A 26,001-nucleotide genomic window follows, 5' to 3' on the forward strand; every position below is an offset into this window, starting at 1 on the left:
GAGAGAGGGGGGATTGGTGATGCTGTCAGGGAGAGAGGGGGGATTGGTGATTCTTGATGCTGTCAGGGAGAGGGGGGGATTGGTGATTCTTGATGCTGTCAGGGAGAGGGGGGGATTGGTGATTCTTGATGCTGTCTGGGAGAGGGGGGATTGGTGATTCTTGATGCTGTCAGGCAGAGGGGGGGATTGGTGATTCTTGATGCTGTCAGGGAGAGAGGGGGGATTGGTGATGCTGTCAGGGAGAGAGGGGATTGGTGATTCTTGATGCTGTCAGGGAGAGAGAGGGGATTGGGGATTCTTGATGCTGTCAGGCAGAGGGGGGGATTGGTGATTCTTGATGCTGCCAGGGAGAGGGGGGGATTGGTGATTCTTGATGCTGTCAGGGAGAGAGGGGATTGGTGATTCTTGATGCTGTCAGGGAGAGAGGGGATTGGTGATTCTTGATGCTGTCAGGCAGAGGGGGGGATTGGTGATTCTTGATGCTGTCAGAGGGGGGGGATTGGTGATTCTTGATGCTGTCAGAGGGGGGGGGGGATTGGTGATTCTTGATGCTGTCTGGGAGAGGGGGGGATTGGTGATTCTTGATGCTGTCTGGGAGAGGGGGGATTGGTGATTCTTGATGCTGTCAGAGGGGGGGGGGATTGGTGATTCTTGATGCTGTCAGAGGGGGGGGGGGATTGGTGATTCTTGATGCTGTCTGGGAGAGGGGGGGATTGGTGATTCTTGATGCTGTCTGGGAGAGGGGGGGATTGGTGATTCTTGATGCTGTCAGGCAGAGGGGGGGATTGGTGATTCTTGATGCTGTCAGGGAGAGAGGGGGGATTGGTGATGCTGTCAGGGAGAGAGAGGGGATTGGGGATTCTTGATGCTGTCAGGCAGAGGGGGGGATTGGTGATTCTTGATGCTGCCAGGGAGAGGGGGGGATTGGTGATTCTTGATGCTGTCAGGGAGAGAGGGGATTGGTGATTCTTGATGCTGTCAGGGAGAGAGGGGATTGGTGATTCTTGATGCTGTCAGGCAGAGGGGGGGATTGGTGATTCTTGATGCTGTCAGAGGGGGGGGGGATTGGTGATTCTTGATGCTGTCAGAGGGGGGGGGGATTGGTGATTCTTGATGCTGTCTGGGAGAGGGGGGGATTGGTGATTCTTGATGCTGTCTGGGAGAGGGGGGATTGGTGATTCTTGATGCTGTCAGAGGGGGGGGGGGGATTGGTGATTCTTGATGCTGTCAGAGGGGGGGGGGGGATTGGTGATTCTTGATGCTGTCTGGGAGAGGGGGGGATTGGTGATTCTTGATGCTGTCTGGGAGAGGGGGGGATTGGTGATTCTTGATGCTGTCAAGGAGAATGGAGATTGGTGATTCTTGATGCTGTCTGATTCTTTATGCTGTCTGGGAGAGGGGGTATTGGTGATACTTGATGCTCTCAGGGAGAGAGGGGGGGATTGGTGATGCTGTCAGGGAGAGGGGGGGGATTGGTGATGCTGTCAGGGAGAGGGGGGGATTGGTGATGCTGTCAGGGAGAGAGGGGGGGATTGGTGATGCTGTCAGGGAGAGAGGGGGGGATTGGTGATACTTGATGCTCTCAGGGAGAGAGGGGGGTATTGGTGATACTTGATGCTCTCAGGGAGAGAGGGGGGGATTGGTGATGCTGTCGGGGAGAGGGGGGGATTGGTGATGCTGTCAGGGAGAGAGGGGGGGATTGGTGATGCTGTCAGGGAGAGAGGGGGTGATTGGTGATGCTGTCAGGGAGAGAGGGGGGGATTGGTGATGCTGTCAGGGAGAGAGGGGGGGATTGGTGATGCTGTCAGGGAGAGAGGGGGGGGGATTGGTGATGCTGTCAGGGAGAGAGGGGGGGGGATTGGTGATGCTGTCAGGGAGAGAGGGGGGGGATTGGTGATGCTGTCAGGGAGAGGGGGGGGATTGGTGATGCTGTCAGGGAGAGTGGGGGGGGGTTGGTAATGATGTCAGGGAGAGAGGGGATTTGTGATTCTTGATTAGGTTTGTAGTGATAATAGATGTGAGTGTTGACCATTGCCATAGTAATCTGAATATATCAGCATCTGAGTATCAAAAATAGTTTCTTTTTTTTCTACATTTCTGTTTTTTTTTTTGTCTTTGGGATATCTAGTGTCACATTTATGTACGCATACAGTAGTTGACATTCTAGTTATGCTCTGTGAGTTGGCCAGATAAATCAATGCCGTAACAGAAAATGATTATACACAGTGTACGAAACATTAGGACCACCTTCCTAGTATTGAGTTGCACCTCATTTTGCCCTCAGAACAGCCTCAGTTCATCAGGCATGGACTCTATGGTGTTGAAAGCGTTCCACAGGGATGCTGGTCCATGTTGACTCCAATGCTTCCCACAGTTGTGTCAAGTTGGCTGGATGTTCTTTGGGTTTGTGGGCCATTCTTGATACACACGGGAAACTGTTGAGTGTGAAGAACCCAGCAGCGTTGCAGTTCTTGGTACAAACCGGTGCATCTGGCACCTACTATCATACCCCGTTCAACAACACTTAAATATGTTGTCTTGCCCATTCACCCTCTGAATGACACACACACAAGCCATGTCTTAAATTTAAGGTTTTAAAAATCCTTCTTTAACCTGTCTCCTCCCCTTCAACTCCACTGATTTGAAGTGGATTTAACAGGCGATGTCATAGTTAAGAGCCTCACCCCTCGGTGTGAACGTTAACACGCATCGCTTGCAGTTCAGTTTTAGAAAGTACCTTATTTTTCACATAAGCAAGAAATCATTTTTTTTTTTTAAAGGTTAAAGGCCCAGTGCAATTAATGTGATTTTTTTCCCCCCATGTTTTATATGCTGTATATTTCCACACTGAGGTTGGAATTATACCTTGAAAATGATGAGAATGCCCTTTAAGTGTAAACTGTTTGAAATGTCTGCCTGTTTTAGTGAGATTGAGTTTTGGCCTGAATAGACCAATGAGAAAGCGTTCTAAACCTTTCTGCCAATAGCAGCTAGTTTTCAGTTTCCCCCTCCCCACTCAGAACACTCCAAGCAAAATTCTTGCTTGAGAAATGGCTCTTTGCTAAGAAGCTTTTTTTTTTTTTTTTACCATTTGGATTGAAATCAATCACAGTAAAGTATTTAAATGTTACCCAGAACTTATTTGATATTGAGATTTGAAAAAAAAAAAGGCTGCATTGGACTTTTAAATTACAACACACTAGGTTAGGGTTCCCACATGGCCATAACAGTACTGGTTTATGGATGACAGACAGAACACCTGTGTATAACAGAGGAAGGTAATTTCTTTAAAATACTGTTGGTTGTAACTGTTTAAATCGGTTAAAACGGTGTACAGTAAGTGTTCATTTTGCATTTGTGAAATCATTTTGATGTGATGTGAAAGTAGAGGACTTTATATTTCCAAAATCGTATTGCAAGCGAGGATTATTAACGTTTCTAATTAAACAGAGCATCGGATTGTAGTTGACATGGTCCCAGCTGTGGGCGATACTTACGGCTGAGAATCCTAGGGATAAGGCGTCTCATTGGAGTCTCTAGAACAGGGTTTCCCAAACTCGGTCCTGGCGTATCAACTCCTCAAGCTTTGATTATTTGAATCAACTGTCTAGTGCACTGAGGTAAAGATGGATTCAGGTTGGATATTCGACAGATATTCGCCTGCAGTTTTCCTTACGTCCACCAAAGGCAGTTAGGAACCGCAATGCTTTCCAGGGCTTGGGCCCCTCTCTCGGGGTGAACCCATTTCAGGGCGCCCTGCCCTTCACAAAGAAAAGAGAACTCTCCCCGGGGATCCCGCCAGCTTCTCCGGGATCGGTCGCGTTACCGCACTGGATGCCTCGCGGTGCCCGTCTCCGCCAGTCCATGGACATTCTGAAAGTAGTTTCAGGTCAATAGGTCACATGACCAAGGAGCTATTGAAATTTGAAATTGAGAAAAATGTATGTAAAAATGTGTGAGATGAAAATGGACAAACTAAAGGGTGTGAAATATATTAGGGTAGTCAGTGGACATTCTGAACCGTGTGTGAAGTCAGTAGGTCACATGACCAAGGAGCTATTGAGATTTGAATGTAAAAAAAAGTTTGTACTTTATTTAGGCTCCCTAACTAATTCAACTCGGAATAGAAAATGCTACTCACATTTCCACGTTTATTAGCTTTGGAAAGAGAAATAGTGTCCAAATCATGAAAATAAGACCTGTGCAATGTTGTGTGCAATTTTTCCAACATCATAACACTTATTTGGAGTCTGTGGCTCAAGTGGTTTGAACGCTATTGAGGTTTTAAAGTGTGAATAGCCAACTTAAAACTGTCTTTACCTCGGGTGTGTAGTGCTAGGCCAAAACCATAACGTGCACCCAGGGGGAGCCCCAGGACCGAGTTTGGGTAACTCTGCTCCAGAGCAACAGTGAACCTTTCTCTCCCGAAGACTGCACTCCATTGTCTAGATTTCCTTCTAGGCGCAAGAGGGCACCGTTTTCCCGGAGATAAATTATAATTCTCAATCGTGCATTTTTACCTCGACGTTTGGCCCTCGAGACACTCTGTAGGACCGTCGGTATGGCGCGTTCATATATTTAGACACGTCACAGCACGACACATGTTGGGTGGCTTTTCCGAACAACTTAAAAGCAATACAAACTGACATACATACAGAGGTGAATATGGCGGACGTTTCTGAGAGGACGCTGCAAGTTGCAATCGCTATTTCATTCGCAGTCGGTTTCCTTTCTGGATGGCAGGCCAACCGAGCGCGGAGGAAGTTCCTGGATTGGAGAAAGAAACGACTGCAGGATAAACTGTCAGAAACACAGAAGAAACTGGACTTGGCATGAACGTGAAGTAGGGCGTGTAAGTAATTGACCTATGCGTTGATCGCGTGTAGCTACATTGTATCAAACATGTTGTAACAGACATGTTAGAAAACATTAGTCAAGTTAGTGACTAGAAACGTATTAGGCCTAGCCTACATTCAGTGTACAAATGGCACAAAATCTAATTGACCTAGGTTTGTTGAAAGGGTTGCAGCCTGACATTTTAGCCTCGCAATCCATGGAGTCGTTTAACTTTTTATTATTTTCACAAGGGGAAATACAAAATAATCCTATAATAAGTGGTTCAGTTGATTTCTTTGGTAGCCCTAGCCTATAGTTAGGCGTAATTACCGCATGATGTAATAATGATTTGTTCTTCTGTTTTCAGGTCATCACCAAAATAAATGTTCAGTTGTCAGATCATGGACTTCCAATAAAGTGACTGGGCTCGTTGTCTCAACCAGCAGAACTGAAGCAAGATACAATGACAAGTTTCTGAACATGTTTTGGTGACAGTGTTTTGCTGGGTCCGTCTTCTCAAATGTGCTCCAGACATCTTCCAGACTACTGCCGTTTTTACGTTTAATAAAAGTATGTGTTTTCTTACATCCTGTGTTTTGAAGATGCCTATGGTAGTTTACTGTCTTTTTATATAGTGTAACTAGTGTAACCAAATCCATTGCACTGAATCTTCCCAATCCCAAATCGACTTTACGCACAGGTGGAGATGTGAGAGGATTTAATACTCCCTATGTCATACCCTTTCAATATCCACAAGTGCATTGGGCGTTTGTGTATAGGGCTCAGTTTGGGATGGGGCAGTATCAACCACTCTTATGAGTACCTATGTGAATTAAAAAAATAATATATACATTTACGGAAGAGAGATTTTATTGTACAAAAAAACAGCATCGCGGACTAAACTCCACTCCATTGTTCAGAAGTTTCTGAGTTGAACTTCACCGTGGAGTTCAGTCTGCAATTTATGCTGAGATATAAGAATGCATGTGGATTATGTTAGCAATGTTCTCCAATATACCTAGGGGACTTTTATTTTGAAGGAGGAAGTATTTGATCAAGGAACCTATTTGACCCGGAAGTGATTCCCAGTGGTGTCATAAGTATATGTAATGTAATGATTTTACTGAGTTAAAGTTCATATAAGGAAATCAGTCAATTAAAATAAATTCATTAGGCCCTAATCTGTGGATTTCACATGAGCCCAGCCATGGGGGAACCAGCCAATCAGAATTAGTTTTCCCCACAAAAGGATTTTATTATAGGTAGGAATATTACTCAGTGTCATCAGCTGTCCATTTGGCTGGTTTCAGACGATCCTGCAGGTGAAGAAGCCGATTACGGAGGTCCTGGGCTGGTGTGGTTACACATGGTCTGCGGTTGTGAGGCCGGTTGGATGTACTGCCAAAATCTCAAAAACTACTTTGGAGGCGGCTTATGGTAGAGAAATGAACATTACATTCTCTGGCAACAGCTCTGGTGGACATTCCTGCAGTCAGCATGCCAATTTCACGCTCCCAAAAAACTTTTGTTGTGTGACAAAATTGTACATTTTAGAGTGGCCTTTTGTCTCCAGGACAAGGTCCTGTAATGATCATGCTGTTTAATCAGCTTCTTGATATTCCACACCTGTCAGGTGGATGGATTATCTTGGCAAAGGAGAAATGCTCACTAACAGGGATGTAAGCAAATTTGTGCACATCATTTGAGATAAATAAGCTTTTTGTGTGTGTATGGAAAATTTTTGATATTTTATTTCAGTTCATGAAACATGAGACCAACACTTTATATGTTGCGATTATATTTTTGTTCAGTGTAGTTAGATGCTAGCTGTGTGTTCACATTCTGTGGGTCCCAGCTCATGTTGGGGTAGGAGGATATGGTAACTCTGAGGAGATAGTTGTGGTAGTCCGTTAGGGGAGATGAAATGTAGCAGTATCATAACTAGGTGTTGACCCGGGAGTGGCAACGTGAGTGGGGGAGAGAGGAGCGGGGAAGGCATTGGTTTTATTGGTTGACGGCAGGTGTGGGCGGGAGGTCCTGCATAAACACAAACTCACTTCCTTAACAACATCGTTCACCACTGCTCTGCGAAGCCCAAGCCGTATGAATGGCCTGGTTTCTGCAGAGGCCATATCACCTAAACGCTGCAGGGCCAATGCAGACCGCAGATTGACCATGTAATGCCTTTTAGGCTATTAGATATTTCAATGTGTAATTCACACTCCGACCTGAGAAAGGCAGCAAACCAGCGTCTAGTCTGCCGGAACGCACAAGAAAAATAAGTGCGTTTACATTGTCAAACATCTTAAAGTATGTGCCATTTATTACGCATTCTTTAAGACGTACGGATAGTTAGCGACGCTTGCTCAACAGGACTGCAATTCGTTCAAATTTACAAGCCATGAGTTCTAACGTTTCCTTGTCAAAAGGTAAATATGCCATGCTAACTATCCAAAAAGATAACTTCTATTAGCTAGCTACGTACATACTTTGCTACGAAAACGGTTGTTATTTAGAAAAATATTTCAAAATAATGTGAACTATTTTATGACATTAGCTAATGTAATCTGTAAAGATGCCTGTCATTTCGTAAGACTGCGACCTTAGATTGTTACCTGCTATTGGCTAGCCATGTCAGCTGGCTATAAGAGTTTGTTAGGCCGAAAAGAGTATTTTTGTATAAGGTTATACCATATAGCATCGGCATGTTTTAGCTCTAGCCTTACAGGCCCCATTCCATACAATTCCATTCTTGTGTCAACATTAAAGCAACAAAATGTGACGACTGCAAGAGATGGATTCTTTACATAGGCAATGCAATACCTTTTCAGCTAAATATTCTGTCCTTCCATTTTATAACCCAGCAGTGCTAGTAGCTCTTGATCCCGAGGCCCAGTACTATTATATTACACAAGTCTTTGGATGTAGTAGGCGTCTTCTGTATGTGGGGAGTTTTGTTTAAGATATTTAACGTACATCTGGGACACTCAAATGAGTATATGATATGTTGTGTTTAGTATGGTTACATACAATACTCTTCTCGGCATAACAGATGATTACTTAAGTCAAAAACGAAAGTAGGGTGGGTGTAAAACGCGGATATCTGGCAACCCAAACGTTCCCGAGTTCGAATATCATCATGGACAATTTAATAATTTTAGCTAATTAGCAACTTTTCAACTACTTAGCATGTTAGCTAACCTTTCCCCTAACCATAACCCTTTTAGCTAACCCTTCCTCTAACCTAATTCCTAAATTTAACCCTTAGCCTAGGTAATGCTAGGCTCCGTTAGTCTTTTATTGGGCTAATGCACCTGTAAACTAAAAACCATAACTTAAACTTGGTACTGCTCCTCCTACCATAAAGCAACAAATGGTTTGTTCATTCTAAAATACTGGGCAAGTGTGTGTGTTGGAACAGTCAAATACATTTCTGCCTGAACTGTAGTTTAACTAAACTTCCTCACCTTTTTAAAGTTTTGTAGAGTTTTAACATACTGCTTTAACACTGACTGGTAAGCTATTCTAATAGTGTTGGGTTTATTTAGTTTGTAGAGGTCGACCGATTATGATTTTTCAATGCCGATACCGATTTATTGGAGGACAAAAAAAGCCGATGCCGATTTTATAAAAAAAAAAAAAAAAAGAATGTTTTAAAATATATATATATATATATATATCATACACACACACACATTTTTGTAATAATGACAATTGCAACAATACTGAATGAACAATGAACACTTTTATTTTAACTTAATATAATACATAAATACACACACACACACACAGCTCTGAAGTGACAATGATACTGAAGAGTCTGCTTAGGAGACAAATACTTTCAACTGTTTGAATAAAAATAGAGTTTAAGTTACCTGTGATGAATGTTGAAAACAAAAACTTTAATTTCTATATGCAGGAAATCCTATTTTAATAATGGGCATGGTAAGAATTGACAACCAAAGTGCGAGTCATAATTCCCATGACACCTAGCAAAATCTGATAAGCGGTTCCTTCATTTATTCCATAGGATATTTTTAGATTCACTTAAAATAAGGTCTGTGTTTCATGTAGGCTTACATCACCGTGCCAATTTTATAACTGTAGATATCCATAGGACAAGGTAACTCTGATCAATATTGGCTAAATATAAGCGAAGATAAAACAAATTGTAGAGTGGATTTATGAAAATATGTTGACAAACGTTACCTTATCCTAGTGAGATTTACACGGGTATCAAAACGCTGAGGCGGTTTAAGCCTGCATGAAACACAGACCTTATTTGAAGTAGATCAAGACATTCTCTATGGAAGACATGAACGGTAAAATAACGAAGGAACCCCTTTCAAATTCAGCCGCAAGTTATTACAGGAATTATAACGCGTCGACTATTTCTCTCTAAACCATACCTTTCACTAATCCGGAAACTATCACCTCGAAAACAAAACGTTTATTCCGTTACGTATTTTGTCTAACGGGTGGCATCCATGAGTCTAAATATTCCTGTTACATTGCACAACCTTCAATGTTGTCATAATTACGTAAAATTCTGGCAAATTAGTTCGCAAAGAGCCAGGCGGCCCAAACTGTTGCATATACCCTGACTCTGCGTGCAATGAACGCAAGAGAAATTACACAATTTCACCTGGTTAATATTGCCTGCTAACCTGGATTTCTTTTAGCTAAAATATGCAGGTTTAAAAATATATACTTGTGTATTGATTTTAAGAAAGGCATTGATGTTTATGGTTAAGTACACATTGGAGCAATGACAGTCATTGATTGATTGTTTTTTATAAGATAAGTTTAATGCTAGCTAGCAACTTACCTTAGCTTACTGCATTCGCTAACAGGCAGGCTCCTCATGGAGTGCAATGTAATCAATGCAAGATTGGATCCCCCGAGCTGACAAGGTTACAAATCTGTCGTTCTGCCCTCGTTCCTAGGCCGTCATTGAAAATAAGAATGTGTTCTTAACTGACTTGCCTAGTTAAATAAAGATTAAATAAAGGTGTAAAAAAAAAGAGGCAAATCTGCACCCAAAAATACCGATTTCCGATTGTTATGAAAACTTGAAATCGGCCATTCCGATTAATCGGTCGACCTCTAGTTTGTTATATTGCAGTTGGAGGCGTAGCTGAACTAGATACTGGATCTGTTTCTGTTTTACAGCGGAGTTGGCGGCAGCCATCGGTGTGACTGCAGGAGCTACAGCTGCGGGCATCCTCCTCCTCCAGTACTTCTCCAAGGGGTCAGGGGTCAAGCCCAAGGTCAACTTGGACCTGCAGAAAGACAACCCCAAAGTGGTGCACGCTTTCGACATCGAGGACCTCGGGGATAAGGCGGTGTACTGCAGGTGTTGGAGATCCAAGAAGGTAGGCTAGCTGTCACATTTTATGCTCTTTGTTTTAGTTTCTAGTTTCACAACTTCTTGCGATACATTGGAGCATACATGTCTTAACCACAAGAAAATGAATAGACATGGAAGGCATGGCAAGAGGTGCAAACAAACGGTAGGCTAGTAAGGGGTTGGTTGTTCCTCGCATTTTGAGCAGAACAAGTCTAGGAATCGAACGATTTGTTTGGCGTATCCTAACTGTGTTTCTCACCCCTTAGTTTCCCTACTGCGATGGCGCTCATGCCAAACATAACCAGGAGACGGGGGATAACGTCGGTCCTCTCATCATGAAAAGAAAGGAGGCCTGAATCCAGTCAATCATCCATCCATCCATGTTATTCCATGACTGCTGCTGACATACTGATGCACACAAGTGCTCTTCGCTACAGAAAGGATGACAGTGGTTGCCAGTACACTTGGTAGTTGCTCTGAAACATGGTGACCAAATCACCTTTTTGGGGCTATATTTATTGTATTTATTGATTGAAGCCACCCTTATCACAGGACCAAGCGGTTATCAATTTTTGGTTGAAAATGACTTTGTAATCATACCTAGAATAATGGTAGATATTTCGCTGGGATTACCAAGGAAACATGGGTGTGGCAGTACTGTAAAGCAAAGTGGTTGTATATATTTCATTGAGCTATGGTATCTGTGCTGTTATTTTCAGAATGTTTGTTTTGATCAATGTTTTTGCCTTTCTTTTATACTGTAGACATCTCAACTTGTCTGTCCCGTTATGATACCATAGACATCGCAACGTATCTGTCCCGTTATGATATCAGAGAGATCGCAACTTATCTGTCCCATTATGATACCATAGACATCGCAACGTATCTGTCCCATTATGATATCAGCGAGATCGCAACGTATCTGTCCCGTTATGATACCATAGAGATCGCAACGTATCTGTCCCATTATGATATCAGCGAGATCGCAACGTATCTGTCCCGTTATGATATCAGAGAGATCGCAACGTATCTGTCCCATTATGGCACCTGTGAGTGTACGGGCAGCGCCATTGAGGCAATCTCTATTTTGAAGTTGTCCATTTTCTTCTTCTGCTACTTCTGAGTTGTTAAACAAACTGAAAGGGTGTACACTGCCACCTAGAGGGTGTAGTCTGAACAGGTATAAAGACAAGGTTGGTGATTTACTGCCACCTGCAGTTATGGAATGTTTGCGCACAAATATAATTCATTGTCTGATCCCGCCTGATGACCTTGATGGAATTACGTGAGACTTCCTTAACCCATAGGAAGTCCCACGCAGTTGACTACTTAAAAATGGTGAAAGTCCTCAATGGCGCTGTCCATGCTAAAACAGGCTGTAGAGTCCTCTATCATTCTCTATGGTTGATACTCGGGAGTTCCATGGTCAGGTAAAACACCTGGGGCTACTGAAGCATCAAGGAAACGGATGAGGTGCGATTTTATTTTTGATTCAACTTGTGAAATCAATTGTAAAATGGTGTCACTTTTCAATGGATTTCAGATAAAGCTTCTACAGCATTCTTATCTGCAAATGAAGCAGTCGTAATGATTACCTTGTTGATTTTAAGTCTGTGTTAACGGTGAATCAACAAGTCTAAACTTGTTCCAGCCATACTACATACCAATTATATTCCTGGGTTGTGTTCAGTGGGCAAAAAAAACATGTAATGTTGTGAAACTAGGAGGTAGCTTACTAGAGAAATACTCAGTTTAGTTTTTGCTTTAAAAAAGTTTTTGCTACGTTTTGCCCTACTTAACACAGCCCTGTAGCCTACTGAATGTTTAGTGGCTGAATCTGAACTTGTCACGCATCACTTCTGGTAACCAGCTTTAATAAGGCACAGTTCTGTGTAGTTCAGCGTTTCCCAAACTCTATCTTGGGGACCCCAAGGGTACACATTTTGTTTTTTCCCCTAAATCAACTTATCGACAAGCTTTGACTATTTGAATCAGCTGTGTAATGCTGGGGCAAAAACCAATATGTGCCCCCCCTTTGGGTCCAGAGGACTGAGTTGGGGATACGCTGATACTAGTGTGAGAATGTTAATTGTCTACAGTCTGTGTGACCTCTTATTTCCACAATATGTGGCTTCATTTGAATCCATCACTTAATCATCAATAAAAACAATAATCATTGTTCTTCCTTCTGCCAATTAAATAATACATGTTTGTGGGAACCAAGTCTTTTCTAATCCAGTTTGACAAGAAGATGTCATATAGCGCCCTCTATTGCTAGACACTTAACAAATAAATTCAGCCAGTTCAAACCAAAATAACAATTAAACCAATCAAAGGGAATGAATATGAAGTGTGGCATATTCCTCTCCCCAGGTGAGCTCATTCAGAACTACATCTCTGACTGAAGTGTCAGCATCTCTGACTGAAGTGTCAGCATCTCTGACTGAAGTGTCAGCATCTCTGACTGAAGTGTCAGCATCTCTGACTGAAGTGTCAGCATCTCTGACTGAAGTGTCAGCATCTCTGACTGAAGTGTCAGCATCTCTGACTGAAGTGTCAGCATCTCTGACTGAAGTGTAGGCATCTCTGACTGAAGTGTCAGCATCTCTGACTGAAGTGTAGGCATCTCTGACTGAAGTGTAGGCATCTCTGACTGAAGTGTCAGCATCTCTGACTGAAGTGTCAGCATCTCTGACTGAAGTGTCAGCATCTCTGACTGAAGTGTCAGCATCTCTGACTGAAGTGTAGGCATCTCTGACTGAAGTGTCAGCATCTCTGACTGAAGTGTCAGCATCTCTGACTGAAGTGTAGGCCTAGTGATGCTGACTTGGGTCAAATTCTTTCAAATGTGCTGGCCTTAATTTGGTATGCCTAGTCGCCTACAATGGAACAAATGGAAATGGATGTGATAGTGGAGCCTTGTCTTGATGACCAGTTCAGCACCATGGACAGTGACAATTGCTTTTGACCTAGAGAACCAGTCGGTGTTAGATTTGCTTTGATTTATTATGTTCCCCAATAGCTGCCGCCAATGGCAACAGCTAGTCTTACTGGGGCCATCTTGGATGGCGACAGCTAGTCTTCCTGGGGCCATCTTGGATGGCGACAGCTAGTCTTCCTGGGGTCATCTTGGATGGCGACAGCTAGTCTTCTTGGGGCCATCTTGGATGGCGACAGTTAGTCTTCCTGGGGTCATCTTGGATGGCCACAGCTAGTCTTCCTGGGGCCATCTTGGATGGCGACAGCTAGTCTTCCTGGGGCCATCTTGGATGGCGACAGCTAGTATTCCTGGGGCCATCTTGGATGGCGACAGCTAGTCTTCCTGGGGCCATCTTGGATGGCGACAGCTAGTCTTCCTGGGGCCATCTTGGATGGCGACAGCTAGTCTTCCTGGGGCCATCTTGGATGGCGACAGCTAGTCTTCCTGGGGCCATCTTGGATGGCGACAGCTAGTCTTCCTGGGGCCATCATGGATGGCGACAGCTAGTCTTCCTGGGGCCATCTTGGATGGCGACAGCTAGTCTTCCTGGGGCCATCTTGGATGGCGACAGCTAGTCTTCCTGGGGCCATCTTGGATGGCGACAGATAGTCTTCCTGGGGCCATCTTGGATGGCGACAGCTAGTCTTCCTGGGGCCATCTTGGATGGCGACAGCTAGTCTTCCTGGGGCCATCTTGGATGGCGACAGCTAGTCTTCCTGGGGCCATCTTGGATGGCGACAGCTAGTCTTCCTGGGGCCATCTTGGATGGCGACAGCTAGTCTTCCTGGGGCCATCTTGGATGGCGACAGCTAGTCTTCCTGGGGCCATCTAGGATGGCGACAGCTAGTCTTCCTGGGGCCATCTTGGATGGCGACAGCTAGTCTTCCTGAGGCCATCTAGGATGGCGACAGCTAGTCTTCCTGAGGCCATCTAGGATGGCGACAGCTAGTCTTCCTGGGGCCATCTAGGATGGCGACAGCTAGTCTTCCTGAGGTGTGACAAAAGAATGTCGCGACCCTGCCCTCCTGCAGGAAAACAACCTGTGGTTACCCCATTTGGCTCAGAAGAAAAACTTTACCTTTTTCAAACACAGTTTTCCTGTCTGCTTGTTTTAGTAAATTACAAAACTACATTTCAGTAAAGTACAACATGTCTAAAGATTATTTATATTATTCATAATTATTTATCATGGGAGGGCAATAAACAATAACGAGTAATGCTGCATACTCAAACAAAAGGTTAAAATCTCCCCATTCCGGTAAAAATAGTTAAATTGCTGAGGTGTCACTTTTGAGGACACAAGTTCAAGTACACGGTACGAATATAAAAATATGAACATTTGAAATATTTTATTATGTACTTTCTATTACACAAAACTGTATGAATAAGGCTTGAAATTATATGTATCCTTTTTAAATATAGCATAATCAAATAATATTTGATGTTTAGTGTTTGAAAATTTGCATATTTTCTAAAGGTCTCTTGATCAAAACGTCTGCCCCCATTGCTGTGAAGGTATCAGAGAGCTCTAGCTTGGCTTCCCGAACTCGTTAAGAAATCGTCTTTCATCTCATATTAATCATCTTGTCTGTCTGTGACAAAGTGGTCTTGTTTAAAATATATGAATTGTTTTAGATTAATGGCTATAAATCGATCTCTGGAATGATGAAACCTACTCTCTTTACTGTACCACCAAGTATGTTTAGCTCTGCCCAGAGTACCCTTGAAGTACTCCTGAAGCCACAGGGCTCTTCTCGCAGGCTCTATTTCCCTATGTGGGAGCATTGTGAAGTGTAGGTGGGTATTTTTTAACCTGGCACCATGTACATTAAATAACACAGCAGCTTTTTCGGGCATGTTTTGATATCTCTGTATAACAAAACAAAAATCTACAACGAAGTTGCCTTTTACAATGGGTTTCAATTGTAAAGACTGTTAGTTTTCCCCAATTTGTGGGCGCAATCGAAGAGAATTCCTTATTATTTATGTGATAATGCCCGAGAAGCGGTGTTTGGAGGATGCAGTGCCTTCGGAATGTATTCAGACCCTTTGACCTTTTCCACATCTTGTTATGTTACAGCCTTATTCTAAAATGGATTAAATAAAACAATTTCCTCAGCAATCTACACACAATACCACATAATGACAAAGCGAAAACAGGTTTTCAGAAATTTTTGCAAATGTATTAAACACCAAAAACAGAAATACCTTATTTACATAAGTATTCAGACCCTTTGCTATGAGACTCAAAATTGAGCTCAGGTTCATCCTGTTTCCATTGATCATCCTTGAGATGTTTCTACAATTTGGAGTCTACCTGTGGTAAATTCAATTGATTGGACATGATTTGGAAAGGCACACACCTGTTGTATAAGTGAATATTGACTGGGACGACAGATGGGTTGGTTGTTTAGCAACAAAACCGACCTGTGCGCAACTTTTGGACAAAACAGGCGGGACTGGATTAGATTGTTGACAACATGAATTTCATTTCCAATATTTATTGAAAACATATACATTTGCATTTGTTGTCTCTCTAATACATTATTACAATTGTTGGGTATCTAGCTAGCGATTTTTTTTTGTCATATTAGCATTGATTTAAAATCCGTCAAAACGCCTGAAAACAAGACATGGTATCAATAACAAGATTAAACTAACTGAAAGGAGTCACTTACGATTTCCCACGTGACAGTTTATTGTCATTGTTGCTAGCTATCTGGCCATCCAGAATCACAACTCACGATTTCTGCCCCACTGAAGCGTCCGCGTCGTTTTCGTGATGTCAGCTAACCCACCTATGATTTGACCATTTGAAACGGACTACTTTGTTTCCCTCTATAATCTCCCACTCTCTGCGTGCATGGCGTGCAATTTTTAACTTTCTTTAAAAATCAATAGGCCTATTTGAACCATTTATTAATCAAATAACAAAATTGCAGGTTTCTTATTTCTCTACTGGGCCAAGTTGTTTACCGGGCCAAATTATTTTAGTCTTGATCTCCTTAGATTACGTGTATAGGAGGATTATGTGTGTGTATGGGATTATTTACGAGGACAGTGGAAATTACTTTAGGCTCTGCCTCCAGCGATGAGTTTTTACATTTTTAACCTGTGCTTTCACGTCACAACAATATTCCACATCGATAGTTCTGTTGGAAATCCGGAGTGGCCACCGTTTCACACCTGCGCCCCATCTCTTGTTCACTCAGATAGGATTGGAATTGAGCACAACCTCATCCCTCAACTTCAAGAAGAATGGCTGTTGAACTCGTCAAAATCGGAATTTCATTGAAAATGCAACCAAATAACAGTGCCGTGTACTTCAAATCGGACGGAGCGAGATTTGGCCAAACCAGGACAATTAAATTGCTAACGGGGTCAAAGTACAAGATTGAAGTGGTTGTCAAACCTGGGGCTGTGGAGGCAACGTAAGTATGGTGGGGTGAAATGTATTACAGACAATCGGGCAATATTCTTATGATAACCTATATAGTGTCTATACACTTCAATAGGCTATATTTTGACAATTTATCTTTTGAGGAAGACAACGTTCCGTCAGTGACAGATTGTCACTGTCCATCACCGCCTGTTGATGTTTTGACTACATTTTATTAGCCAAAATCTACATTAAATCAGTGTTTCATAATGTGAAATAGAACCGGTGCATTCTCTTGGAAAAGATCACAACCCCTGGACATTATGTCCCAGCTTTAATCTAATTTACACATTTTATTAAATCGGTCATTCATTGAGAACATTGATAAAAACACAAACCGTGCGAGGTTGAAGGCGAGACGTCAGAGCGCGCGCGGTTCACTAGAGTTCCCACTAGATTGTCAAACTGCAAAGTCAAAATTGGTTTTAAGAATATAAATTGTAGAACTAGGCAACGCTTCCAGTTTTGCAATTTGGCCAGATAGTGACGTTGGCTAGAGTCCGGCGAGTGCAGGGAGACAGAAGGCGCAGCCAGATTGTGTCAAATCCACTACCGATTAGGCCTTCAGCGTGTCCTGCAGTAGGCTAAACATGCTCTCAAATATGGCGAGTTGAGTTTGTGTTTCAGTCTTTTGTTATTAAAAATAAATTATCATGGATAGAATGATAAATTACACTGATGGTCTATATTTCACCCCGATTTTGTATATCAGTCATTCGGCAGTTGTCTTTGCTGTCAGCTGCAATGTCAAAACAACCACAGGCCCAGTGTCACCAATCCACCCCCAACCCTGCCCCCAGATAAGCAGTCATCACCCATCATGGCTATTAGCTGATCTTGCTGGTCATCTATAAACGTTTGATCGTCTTGAAAAAGGATCTGGCCTTCATTTGGCCACACATGTATCCTTAAATCTCTACTCAGTACAGCCAGAAGAGGACTGGCCACCTCTCAGAGCCTGGTTCCTTTCAAGGTTTCTTCCTTCTATAGGGATATTTTCTGTGCTTCTACATCTGCAATTGCTTGCTGTTTGGGGTTTTAGGCTGTGTTTCCTGTAAAGCACTTTTGTGACAACTGTTGATGTAAAAGGGCATTATAAAATAAATGTTTTTGATTGATGATCTCTCCCTAACTGTTGTGATCCTGTCCTGGTCCTCAGCACCATGAGTGTAGGTGGAGTCACATTCCCCTTGGAGCAACAGTCTAGAGACCCCCAGTGTGTGATCTACACTGGCGTCTACGACACCGAGGGCGTGACTCACACCAAGAGCGGAGACAGACAAGCTGTACAGATCAGCATACAGGTAGTAAAGGGAAAACTCAGTTTGACTATAATTTGCTTTGGATTTCTGTAGGATTTTATTAGAATCCCCATTAGCTGACGCCATGACAACAGCTCGTCTTACTGGGGTCCAACAACATAACGAAAAATACATTACAGACAGAATATTTTACAATTTACAATTTAGACAAAACAATGAAATAGACAAGTTAATTCAGAGCAGTTTACCAGTCACACTACAAATACTTTCTGATATCTGCATCATCAAGCCTGGTCCCAGATCTGTTTGATATCTGTATCATATAGCCTGGTCCCAGATCTGTTTGATATCTGCATCATCTAGCCTGGTCCCAGATCTGTTTGATATCTGTATCATATAGCCTGGTCCCAGATCTGTTTGATATCTGCATCATCTAGCCTGGTCCCAGATCTGTTTGATATCTGCATCATCAAGCCTGGTCCCAGATCTGTTTGATATCTGCATCATCAAGCCTGGTCCCAGATCTGTTTGATATCTGCATCATCTAGCCTGGTCCCAGATCTATGTGATATCTGCATCATCTAGCCTGGTCCCAGATCTGTTTGATATCTGCATCATCAAGCCTGGTCCCAGATCTGTTTGATATCTGCATCATCTAGCCTGGTCCCAGATCTGTTTGTTATCTGCATCATCTAGCCTGGTCCCAGATCTGTTTGATATCTGCATCATCTAGCCTGGTCCCAGATCTGTTTGATATCTGCATCATCAAGCCTGGTCCCAGATCTGTTTGATATCTGCATCATCTAGCCTGGTCCCAGATCTGTTTGATATCTGCATCATCAAGCCTGGTCCCAGATCTGTTTGTTATCTGCATCATCTAGCCTGGTCCCAGATCTGTTTGTTATCTGCATCATCTCCCGAGTGGCGCGGCATTCTAAGGCACTGCATCTCAGTGCGAGAGGCGTCACTACAGTCCCTGGTTCGAATCCAGGCTGCATCACATCCGGCCGGGATTGGGAGTCCCATAGGGCGGCGCACAATTGGCCCAGCGTCGTCCGGGTTTGGCCGGAGTAGGCCGTCATTGTAAATAAGAATTTTGTTCATAACCAATTTTCCTAGTTAAATAAAGGTTCAATGTAAAAAGAAATGTAAAAAAATCTAGCCTGGCTCCAGATCTATGTGATATCTGCATCATCTAGCCTGGTCCCAGATCTGTTTGTATGGTAAAGCCAACTCCTATGGTTGTTGTCATGCCATGACCATAGGTGTTGGCATGCACAAACACTGCACAAACACATCTGGGACTGCACAAACACTGCACAAACACATCTGGGAACCAGGCTAAGCATGGTCCATATGAGTCCATTACACGTGTAGGCTTTCCAGTATCAGGAGTCAACTGTTCACGATGCAAATCACGATGAAAGCTCTGAAGCTTCGCAATGCATCCACAGCGTTTATTTTTACTTGTCTTTTTCTTACTTTAATTTTTTATAATTTTTTTAATTTCACCTTTATTTAACCAGGTAGGCTAGTTGAGAATAAGTTCTCATTTACAACTGCGACCTGGCCAAGATAAAGCATAGCAGTGTGAACAGACAACAACACAGAGTTACACATGGAGTAAACAATAAACAAGTCAATAACACATAGAAAGAGGAGGAAGGGAAGTGCTACTAAGGTCCACTATAGTATATGTTGGTAGACAGAAGATGCTCTTTGGTAAAAGGGGTGAATTGGTCATCAAAAAGAAAGGAGGACCAAGGCATTCTTCAAATAGTTAATTAAAATGCCTTTATTAGTATATATTTTTTTAACGTTGTTTCTGTTGAACATGCCATACTAATAAAGGCATTTTAATTAATTATATGAAGAGTGCCTTGGTCCTCCTTTCTTTTTGAAGTCAATAACACAGTAGGAAAAAAAAAACTAGCACTGACTTTTCTTATAGCTACTTTGAGGACAAATGTACTTACTACTGTATGACTGTGATAAGTGGTTCTCTTACCTAGTTACCTTAAGAGTAATGCATCAAGTTGATCTGGATAAGAGCTTCTGCTAAATGACTAAAATGTCAATAAACATTTGTCAGAGTTAATCGCAGGATTTGCTGTGATTAATCGCAAATTCAGAATTTGATCAAATTGAGATGTAAATTTACGATTTTTTGTATACAAAAAAAACAAACATTACAAGAATATTGACGTCTTGATTTTGTTCAAAGTAACGGTAAGCAAAATCAGGTAAATTTGATAAAACTAACTTTCTTTAACCAAAAAAATAATAATAAAAAATATCGCAAGAGTCTGGAGGACCTCTACTCAACACCATGTACTGATTCAGAGATACGTGAAGGACCACAGGGACGTCCGGTGAGAACAGAACCAAAGGATGTCAGGGAAAAGGAGTTTTACTGACCCCACACAACACACTGCAGTTCACTTAAGATACTTATACAACAAGGTTGTGTGGTTTCTAGGAGGAAAGTGATACATGGATGTAACGGCCATGGTATGAAGAAAGTGTGGACCAAAGCGCAGCGTGGGAAGTGTTCATGATTATTTATTAAAAAACTGAACACTGAGACAAAATAACAAAATGTAACAACACGAAACAGTTCTGTCTGGTGCAGACACAAAAACAGAAAACAGCTACCCACACAAAAAAAAATGTGGGAAAAAGCTACCTAAGTATGGTTCTCAATCAGAGACAACGATAGACAGCTGCCTCTGATTGAGAACCACACCCGGCCAAACAACAAAGAAATACAAAACATAGAAAATTAACATAGAATGCCCACCCAAATCACACCCTGACCAAACCAAAATAGAGACATAAAAAGCTCTCTACGGGCAGGGCGTGACAATGGAAATAGAATTAACCATGCAAAGTAATACTCAAAGGCTCAAGGAGTTAGATCTTTACATACATACCCACTACTGCATCACACATGTTAAATACATGTTAAATACATGTTAAATACAATGAATAATGTTCTTCATTGAACACCATAATGATAAACATGCATAAAGCTAAATAAACATGCCTCATATTGCAGGGCCTGAATAACACATCAATGAACATTGATGGTTAAACAGTAAGCAGACTGAGGTAGAGCCTGAAGCTAGCATTAGCCATGTCAGGTATGCTATAAGGCTAGGATAAAGCACCCATGTGGTAAAGGCACTGCCACAGTAGCATACGACCACACCAGTAGCATACGATCACACTAGTAGCATACGACCACACCAGCAGCATACGATCACACTAGTAGCATACGACCACACTAGTAGCATACGACCACACCAGTAGCATACGATCACACTAGTAGCATACGATCACACCAGTAGCATACGATCACACCAGTAGCATACGATCACACCAGTAGCATACGATCACACCAGTAGCACACGATCACACCAGCAGCATACGATCACACTAGTAGCATACAATCACACCAGTAGCATACGACCACACCAGTAGCATACGATCACACTAGTAGCATACAATCACACCAGTAGCATACGACCACACCAGTAGCATACGATCACACCAGTAGCATACGATCACACTAGTAGCATACGATCACACTAGTAGCATACGATCACACCAGTAGCATACGATCACACTCGTAGCATACGATCACACCAGTAGCATACGATCACACAACAGATGCACTATCTTCACAATAAGGACTGAAATGTGAGAATGGCATGAGCCTCAAAAGGTAATTAGAGGACACACAGGAGCAGTGATTGGTTCGTTGGTAGGTCAATCGTGGTCTGTAAGGGCCTTTTTTAAAACAACCTCAATGTCAACTTGTTTGTTGTTTTTTAGCTCACAGGAAGTTGGTGGCATCTTAATTGGGGAGGGAGGGCTCCAGGTAATGGCTGGAGTAGAATCAGGGGAATGGTATCAAATACATGGTTTCCATGGTTTCCATGTGTTTGATAATAGCGTTCCATTTGCTCCGTTCCAGCCATTATTATATGAGCCGTCCTCATTTCAGCAGCCTCCTGTGATTTAGCTGTATAGATTGTATTTTCAATTTTTCCATAAAAAAAAAATAAAAAAAAATGGTGCACAAAAATTACAAAAAGTGAACTGTAGTTAACCGATGAACTCTGCCGGTCCCATTATTTCCCCTCCCAGTTCCCAGAGATGGGCTCTTTTGAAGTGGTGTGGCAGGTGAAGTACTACAACTACAACAAGAGGGACCACTGCCAGGGGGGCAACAGTTTCAACAGCATCGAGTACGAGTGCAAGCCCAACGATACACGCAGCCTGATGTGGGTCAACAAGGAACTGTTTATATGATGGTACCAACCAAAACAACACAGGCAGCATCAGGGTTGTGTTCATTAGGCACAAAACGGGAAGATAACAGTGAAACTGCTACGACCTGTAATTAGCCAACAGAAATGCCTGTTTTTTTTATTTCCCGTTGCAAAAATGTTTTCCTACGATGTGCCCTAACGAACACGACCCAGATGAACATGAAATGAGAGCTGAATGACGATTGGCTGCTGGATAGTGATAGACAGTGTGTATCAGATCCAGCCAGCATAGCCCTCATAGCATAACAATGCTGCTGATAAATAACTAAAGATTACTTTAATTTGCTGTATGTTGGTGTGTGTTATAGCTATGCATATTTATGTTAGGTGTGTGTGTGTGTGTGTGTATGGTATCTATGCATATATAAGAATGCGGTATGTTAATATGTACTCTGTATGTGAATGTTTACAGTTAGAAGATTTTACAAAATATTTGGACTAATCCATACATTTTTCTTATTTTTATAGTTGTGCTGATTTTGACGAATCAGAATGTCACATTTCTGACGAATCAGAATGGCACATTTCTGACGAATCAGAATGGCACATTTCTGACGAATCAGAATGGCACATTTCTGACGAATCAGAATGGCACATTTCTGACGAATCAGAATGGCACATTTCTGACGAATCAGAATGGCACATTTCTGACGAATCAGAATGTCACATTTCTGACGAATCAGAATGTCACATTTCTGACGAATCAGAATGTCACATTTCTGCTGCTCCTTCTGTTTCTGTTTCTTATTTCTTTCTTAAAATATTTTAGAGAAATAAATACGCTAAGCGCTATTATTATCTGGGAAAACTATAATTTACTATGAAATACGTAGCGAAAAAGCAGCAAAATGTAAATGATCAGAGCATCGTGAAATGTACCTACGAACTTTAAAACAGTGATTACTGGATATGCTTTTAAAAAAATGTTTATGGTAGCTTTAACCATTTGTGAAGGTATTTGAATAGTAAATATGTTTGGGATGACCAATGTGTGTTTTCTTTTGGAATTACTGTGTAATTACTATTTTCCCATGTAATTTCTTAATACCTGGCCATTTCTATACCCTAACATATAGTCAAGTGCAACCAGGTTAACTGTGGTTTTGGGTCAGTTGCATTAGCAAAATGATCTTCTATAGGTTTGCTGTCTAAGAAAAACACGAAAGGAGCAGGCTTTGTATGCTTTCATAGCTTCTTGTATGAGTTTGGGGACTTGCATGCTTTGGAAATGAAGCATGAAAATATTCAGCACTGATGAATCTTGCATAAACATACCTCTTTAAGGAGGTTACGTAATAATGGGTTGGTTCTCTGCAGCTCAGCTGGTAGAGCATGGTGCTTGCAACGTCAGGATTGTGGGTTTGATTCCCATTGGAACCACTTATTGTTGGCTACGTGGGATTAGGCGAGATGGGTGAGAACTTTAGTGGTTAATGCTGGAGGATAGACCCCCTGTCCCTAACGAGTGGAGGAGTGGGCCATAGGACCCCTGTCCCTAACGAGGGGAGAACTGGACCATAGGACCCCCTGTCCCTAACGAGTGGAGGAGTGGGCCATAGGACCCCCTGTCCCTAATGAGGGGAGGACTGGGCCATAGGACCCCCTGTCCCTAATGAGGGGAGGACTGGGCCATAGGACCACCTGTCCCTAATGAGGGGAGGAGTGGGCCATAGGACCCCCTGTCCCTAACGAGTGGAGGAGTGGGCCATAGGACCCCCTGTCCCTAATGAGGGGAGGACTGGGCCATAGGACCCCCTGTCCCTAATGAGGGGAGGACTGGGCCATAGGACCCCCTGTCCCTAACGAGTGGAGGACTGGGCCATAGGACCACCTGTCCCTAACGAGGGGAGGACTGGGCCATAGGACCACCTGTCCCTAACGAGGGGAGGACTGGGCCATAGGACCCCCTGTCCCTAATGAGGGGAGGACTGGGCCATAGGACCCCCTGTCCCTAATGAGGGGAGGACTGGGCCATAGGACCACCTGTCCCTAATGAGGGGAGGAGTGGGCCATAGGACCCCCTGTCCCTAACGAGTGGAGGAGTGGGCCATAGGACCCCCTGTCCCTAATGAGGGGAGGACTGGGCCATAGGACCCCCTGTCCCTAATGAGGGGAGGACTGGGCCATAGGACCCCCTGTCCCTAACGAGTGGAGGACTGGGCCATAGGACCACCTGTCCCTAACGAGGGGAGGACTGGGCCATAGGACCACCTGTCCCTAACGAGGGGAGGACTGGGCCATAGGACCCCCTGTCCCTAATGAGGGGGGGGGGGGGGGGGGACTGGACACAACATCCACAGGGCCCTTGTGTCCCCTCTAAAAGAATAGCAGTAGCCGTACAGTAGGTGTGTAGAATGGGGATAATCTTGCGTGCACTGCACAGTTTCCACCACTGAGTAGCACTGGTGCACATATGCAAACAGACATTTGCCAGGAAAAAAAACAAAGCTCAGTTCCCCAAGATGCACTGTAATGCACCTCTCCCATAGAGGTAGAGGACGCAACATTGTATCTGTCTCATTATGGGATCTGTGAGAGCATGGGCAGCGTCATTGAGACCGTCTCCATTTTGAAGTAGTCCATTTTCTTCTTCTACTACTTATTTTCCTTTCTATTTAATAAAAAAAATGGTTTAACCTTTATTTAACCAGGCAAGTTTAATAATTAAGAACAAACTCTTATTTACAATGACGGCCTACACCGGCCAAACCCGGACGACGCTGGGACAATTGTGTGCCGCCCTAGACGACTCCCAATCACTGCCGGTTGTGATACAGCCTGGATGAGTTGGTAAACAAACGGAAAGGGTGCACACTGCCACCTGGAGTGTGTTGTTTGAACAGGTACAAAGCCAAGGATGGTGATTTACTGCCACCTACAGTTATGGAATGTTTGCTCATGAGTAGAGTTCATTGGCTGATCCCTCCTGATGGCCTGGATGGCATTATGTGATCCTTCCTTAAGCCATAGGAAATCCCATCCAGTTGACTACTTACAAAATGGTGAGAGTCCTCAATGGCAATGCCCATGCTAAATTGGCTTTTGGGAACTAGAGTCTTCAATCTATCTCTATTGGCGACAGTATAGCAACAAGATGGCATTGCGAATGTGCCAAGATCGTGAAAATAAATGTTCTCTGTTTCCCCTAATGCTCAAGCGGGATGAATCTGACGGGGAAATTCTGTTGGGGATGTGCATGTCAAATCAAATCAAAGTTTATTTGTCACGTGCGCCGAATACAACAGGTGTAGTAGACCTTACAGTGAAATGCTGAATACAACAGGTGTAGTAGACCTTACAGTGAAATGCTGAATACAACAGGTGTAGTAGACCTTACAGTGAAATGCCGAATACAACAGGTGTAGTAGACGTCACAGTGAAATGCTGAATACAACAGGTGTAGGTAGACCTCACAGTGAAATGATGAATACAACAGGTGTAGTAGACCTCACAGTGAAATGCTGAATACAACAGGTGTAGTAGACGTCACAGTGAAATGTTGAATACAACAGGTGTAGTAGACCTGACAGTGAAATGCCGAATACAACAGGTGTAGTAGACCTTACAGTGAAACGCCGAATACAACAGGTGTAGTAGACGTCACAGAGAAATGTTGAATACAACAGGTGTAGTAGACCTTACAGTGAAATGCCGAATACAACAGGTGTAGTAGACGTCACAGAGAAATGTTGAATACAACAGGTGTAGTAGACCTTACAGTGAAATGCTGAATACAACAGGTGGAGTAGACGTCTCAGTGAAATGCTGAATACAACAGGTGTAGTAGACCTTACAGT

The 26,001-nt window shown here is 43.0% G+C and overlaps 3 protein-coding genes across 4 annotated transcripts; all 3 read left to right on the plus strand.

The window, feature by feature from the left end:
- Window positions 1-4,464: 4,464 nt before the first annotated feature.
- Window positions 4,465-5,421, plus strand: LOC129828570 (mitoregulin-like). 2 transcript variants are annotated; one of them, XM_055889616.1, is made up of 2 exons: window positions 4,465-4,848; window positions 5,204-5,421. In XM_055889616.1, exon 1 carries the CDS (start codon window positions 4,666-4,668, stop codon window positions 4,834-4,836), a length of 171 nt encoding a protein of 56 aa, XP_055745591.1. In that variant the 5' UTR covers window positions 4,465-4,665; the 3' UTR covers window positions 4,837-4,848; window positions 5,204-5,421. The 2 variants fall into 2 exon arrangements, with proteins under 2 accessions (XP_055745591.1, XP_055745589.1); XM_055889614.1 differs by having other exon boundaries at window positions 4,472-4,852.
- Window positions 5,422-6,952: 1,531 nt separating this feature from the next.
- Window positions 6,953-12,367, plus strand: LOC129828569 (CDGSH iron-sulfur domain-containing protein 1-like). The gene is made up of 3 exons (XM_055889613.1): window positions 6,953-7,265; window positions 10,009-10,211; window positions 10,453-12,367. The coding sequence occupies exons 1-3, from the start codon at window positions 7,238-7,240 to the stop codon at window positions 10,540-10,542; spliced, it is 321 nt and encodes a 106-aa protein (XP_055745588.1). The 5' UTR covers window positions 6,953-7,237; the 3' UTR covers window positions 10,543-12,367.
- A 3,559-nt stretch (window positions 12,368-15,926) lies between these two features.
- Window positions 15,927-23,192, plus strand: LOC129828571 (CB1 cannabinoid receptor-interacting protein 1-like). Its single transcript, XM_055889617.1, has 3 exons — window positions 15,927-16,597; window positions 17,765-17,909; window positions 22,020-23,192. Exons 1-3 carry the CDS (start codon window positions 16,425-16,427, stop codon window positions 22,182-22,184), a joined length of 483 nt encoding a protein of 160 aa, XP_055745592.1. The 5' UTR covers window positions 15,927-16,424; the 3' UTR covers window positions 22,185-23,192.
- Window positions 23,193-26,001: the final 2,809 nt, after the last annotated feature.

The sequence above is a fragment of the Salvelinus fontinalis genome, chromosome 30, assembly GCF_029448725.1.
Source record: "Salvelinus fontinalis isolate EN_2023a chromosome 30, ASM2944872v1, whole genome shotgun sequence".
NCBI lineage: Eukaryota > Metazoa > Chordata > Actinopteri > Salmoniformes > Salmonidae > Salvelinus > Salvelinus fontinalis.

Bases quoted from the DNA above. Each gene is read 5' to 3' on its own strand.
- LOC129828570 (XM_055889616.1), top strand. From the start codon at position 4,666: ATGGCGGACGTTTCTGAGAGGACGCTGCAAGTTGCAATCGCTATTTCA.
- LOC129828569 (XM_055889613.1), top strand. From the start codon at position 7,238: ATGAGTTCTAACGTTTCCTTGTCAAAAG. The intron at 7,266-10,008 runs GTAAATATGCCA...TCTGTTTTACAG, and splicing joins TAACGTTTCCTTGTCAAAAG to CGGAGTTGGCGGCAGCCATC. The intron at 10,212-10,452 runs GTAGGCTAGCTG...CTCACCCCTTAG, and splicing joins GGTGTTGGAGATCCAAGAAG to TTTCCCTACTGCGATGGCGC.
- LOC129828571 (XM_055889617.1), top strand. From the start codon at position 16,425: ATGGCTGTTGAACTCGTCAAAATCGGAATTTCATTGAAAATGCAACCA. The intron at 16,598-17,764 runs GTAAGTATGGTG...CCTGGTCCTCAG, and splicing joins CCTGGGGCTGTGGAGGCAAC to CACCATGAGTGTAGGTGGAG. The intron at 17,910-22,019 runs GTAGTAAAGGGA...TTCCCCTCCCAG, and splicing joins CTGTACAGATCAGCATACAG to TTCCCAGAGATGGGCTCTTT.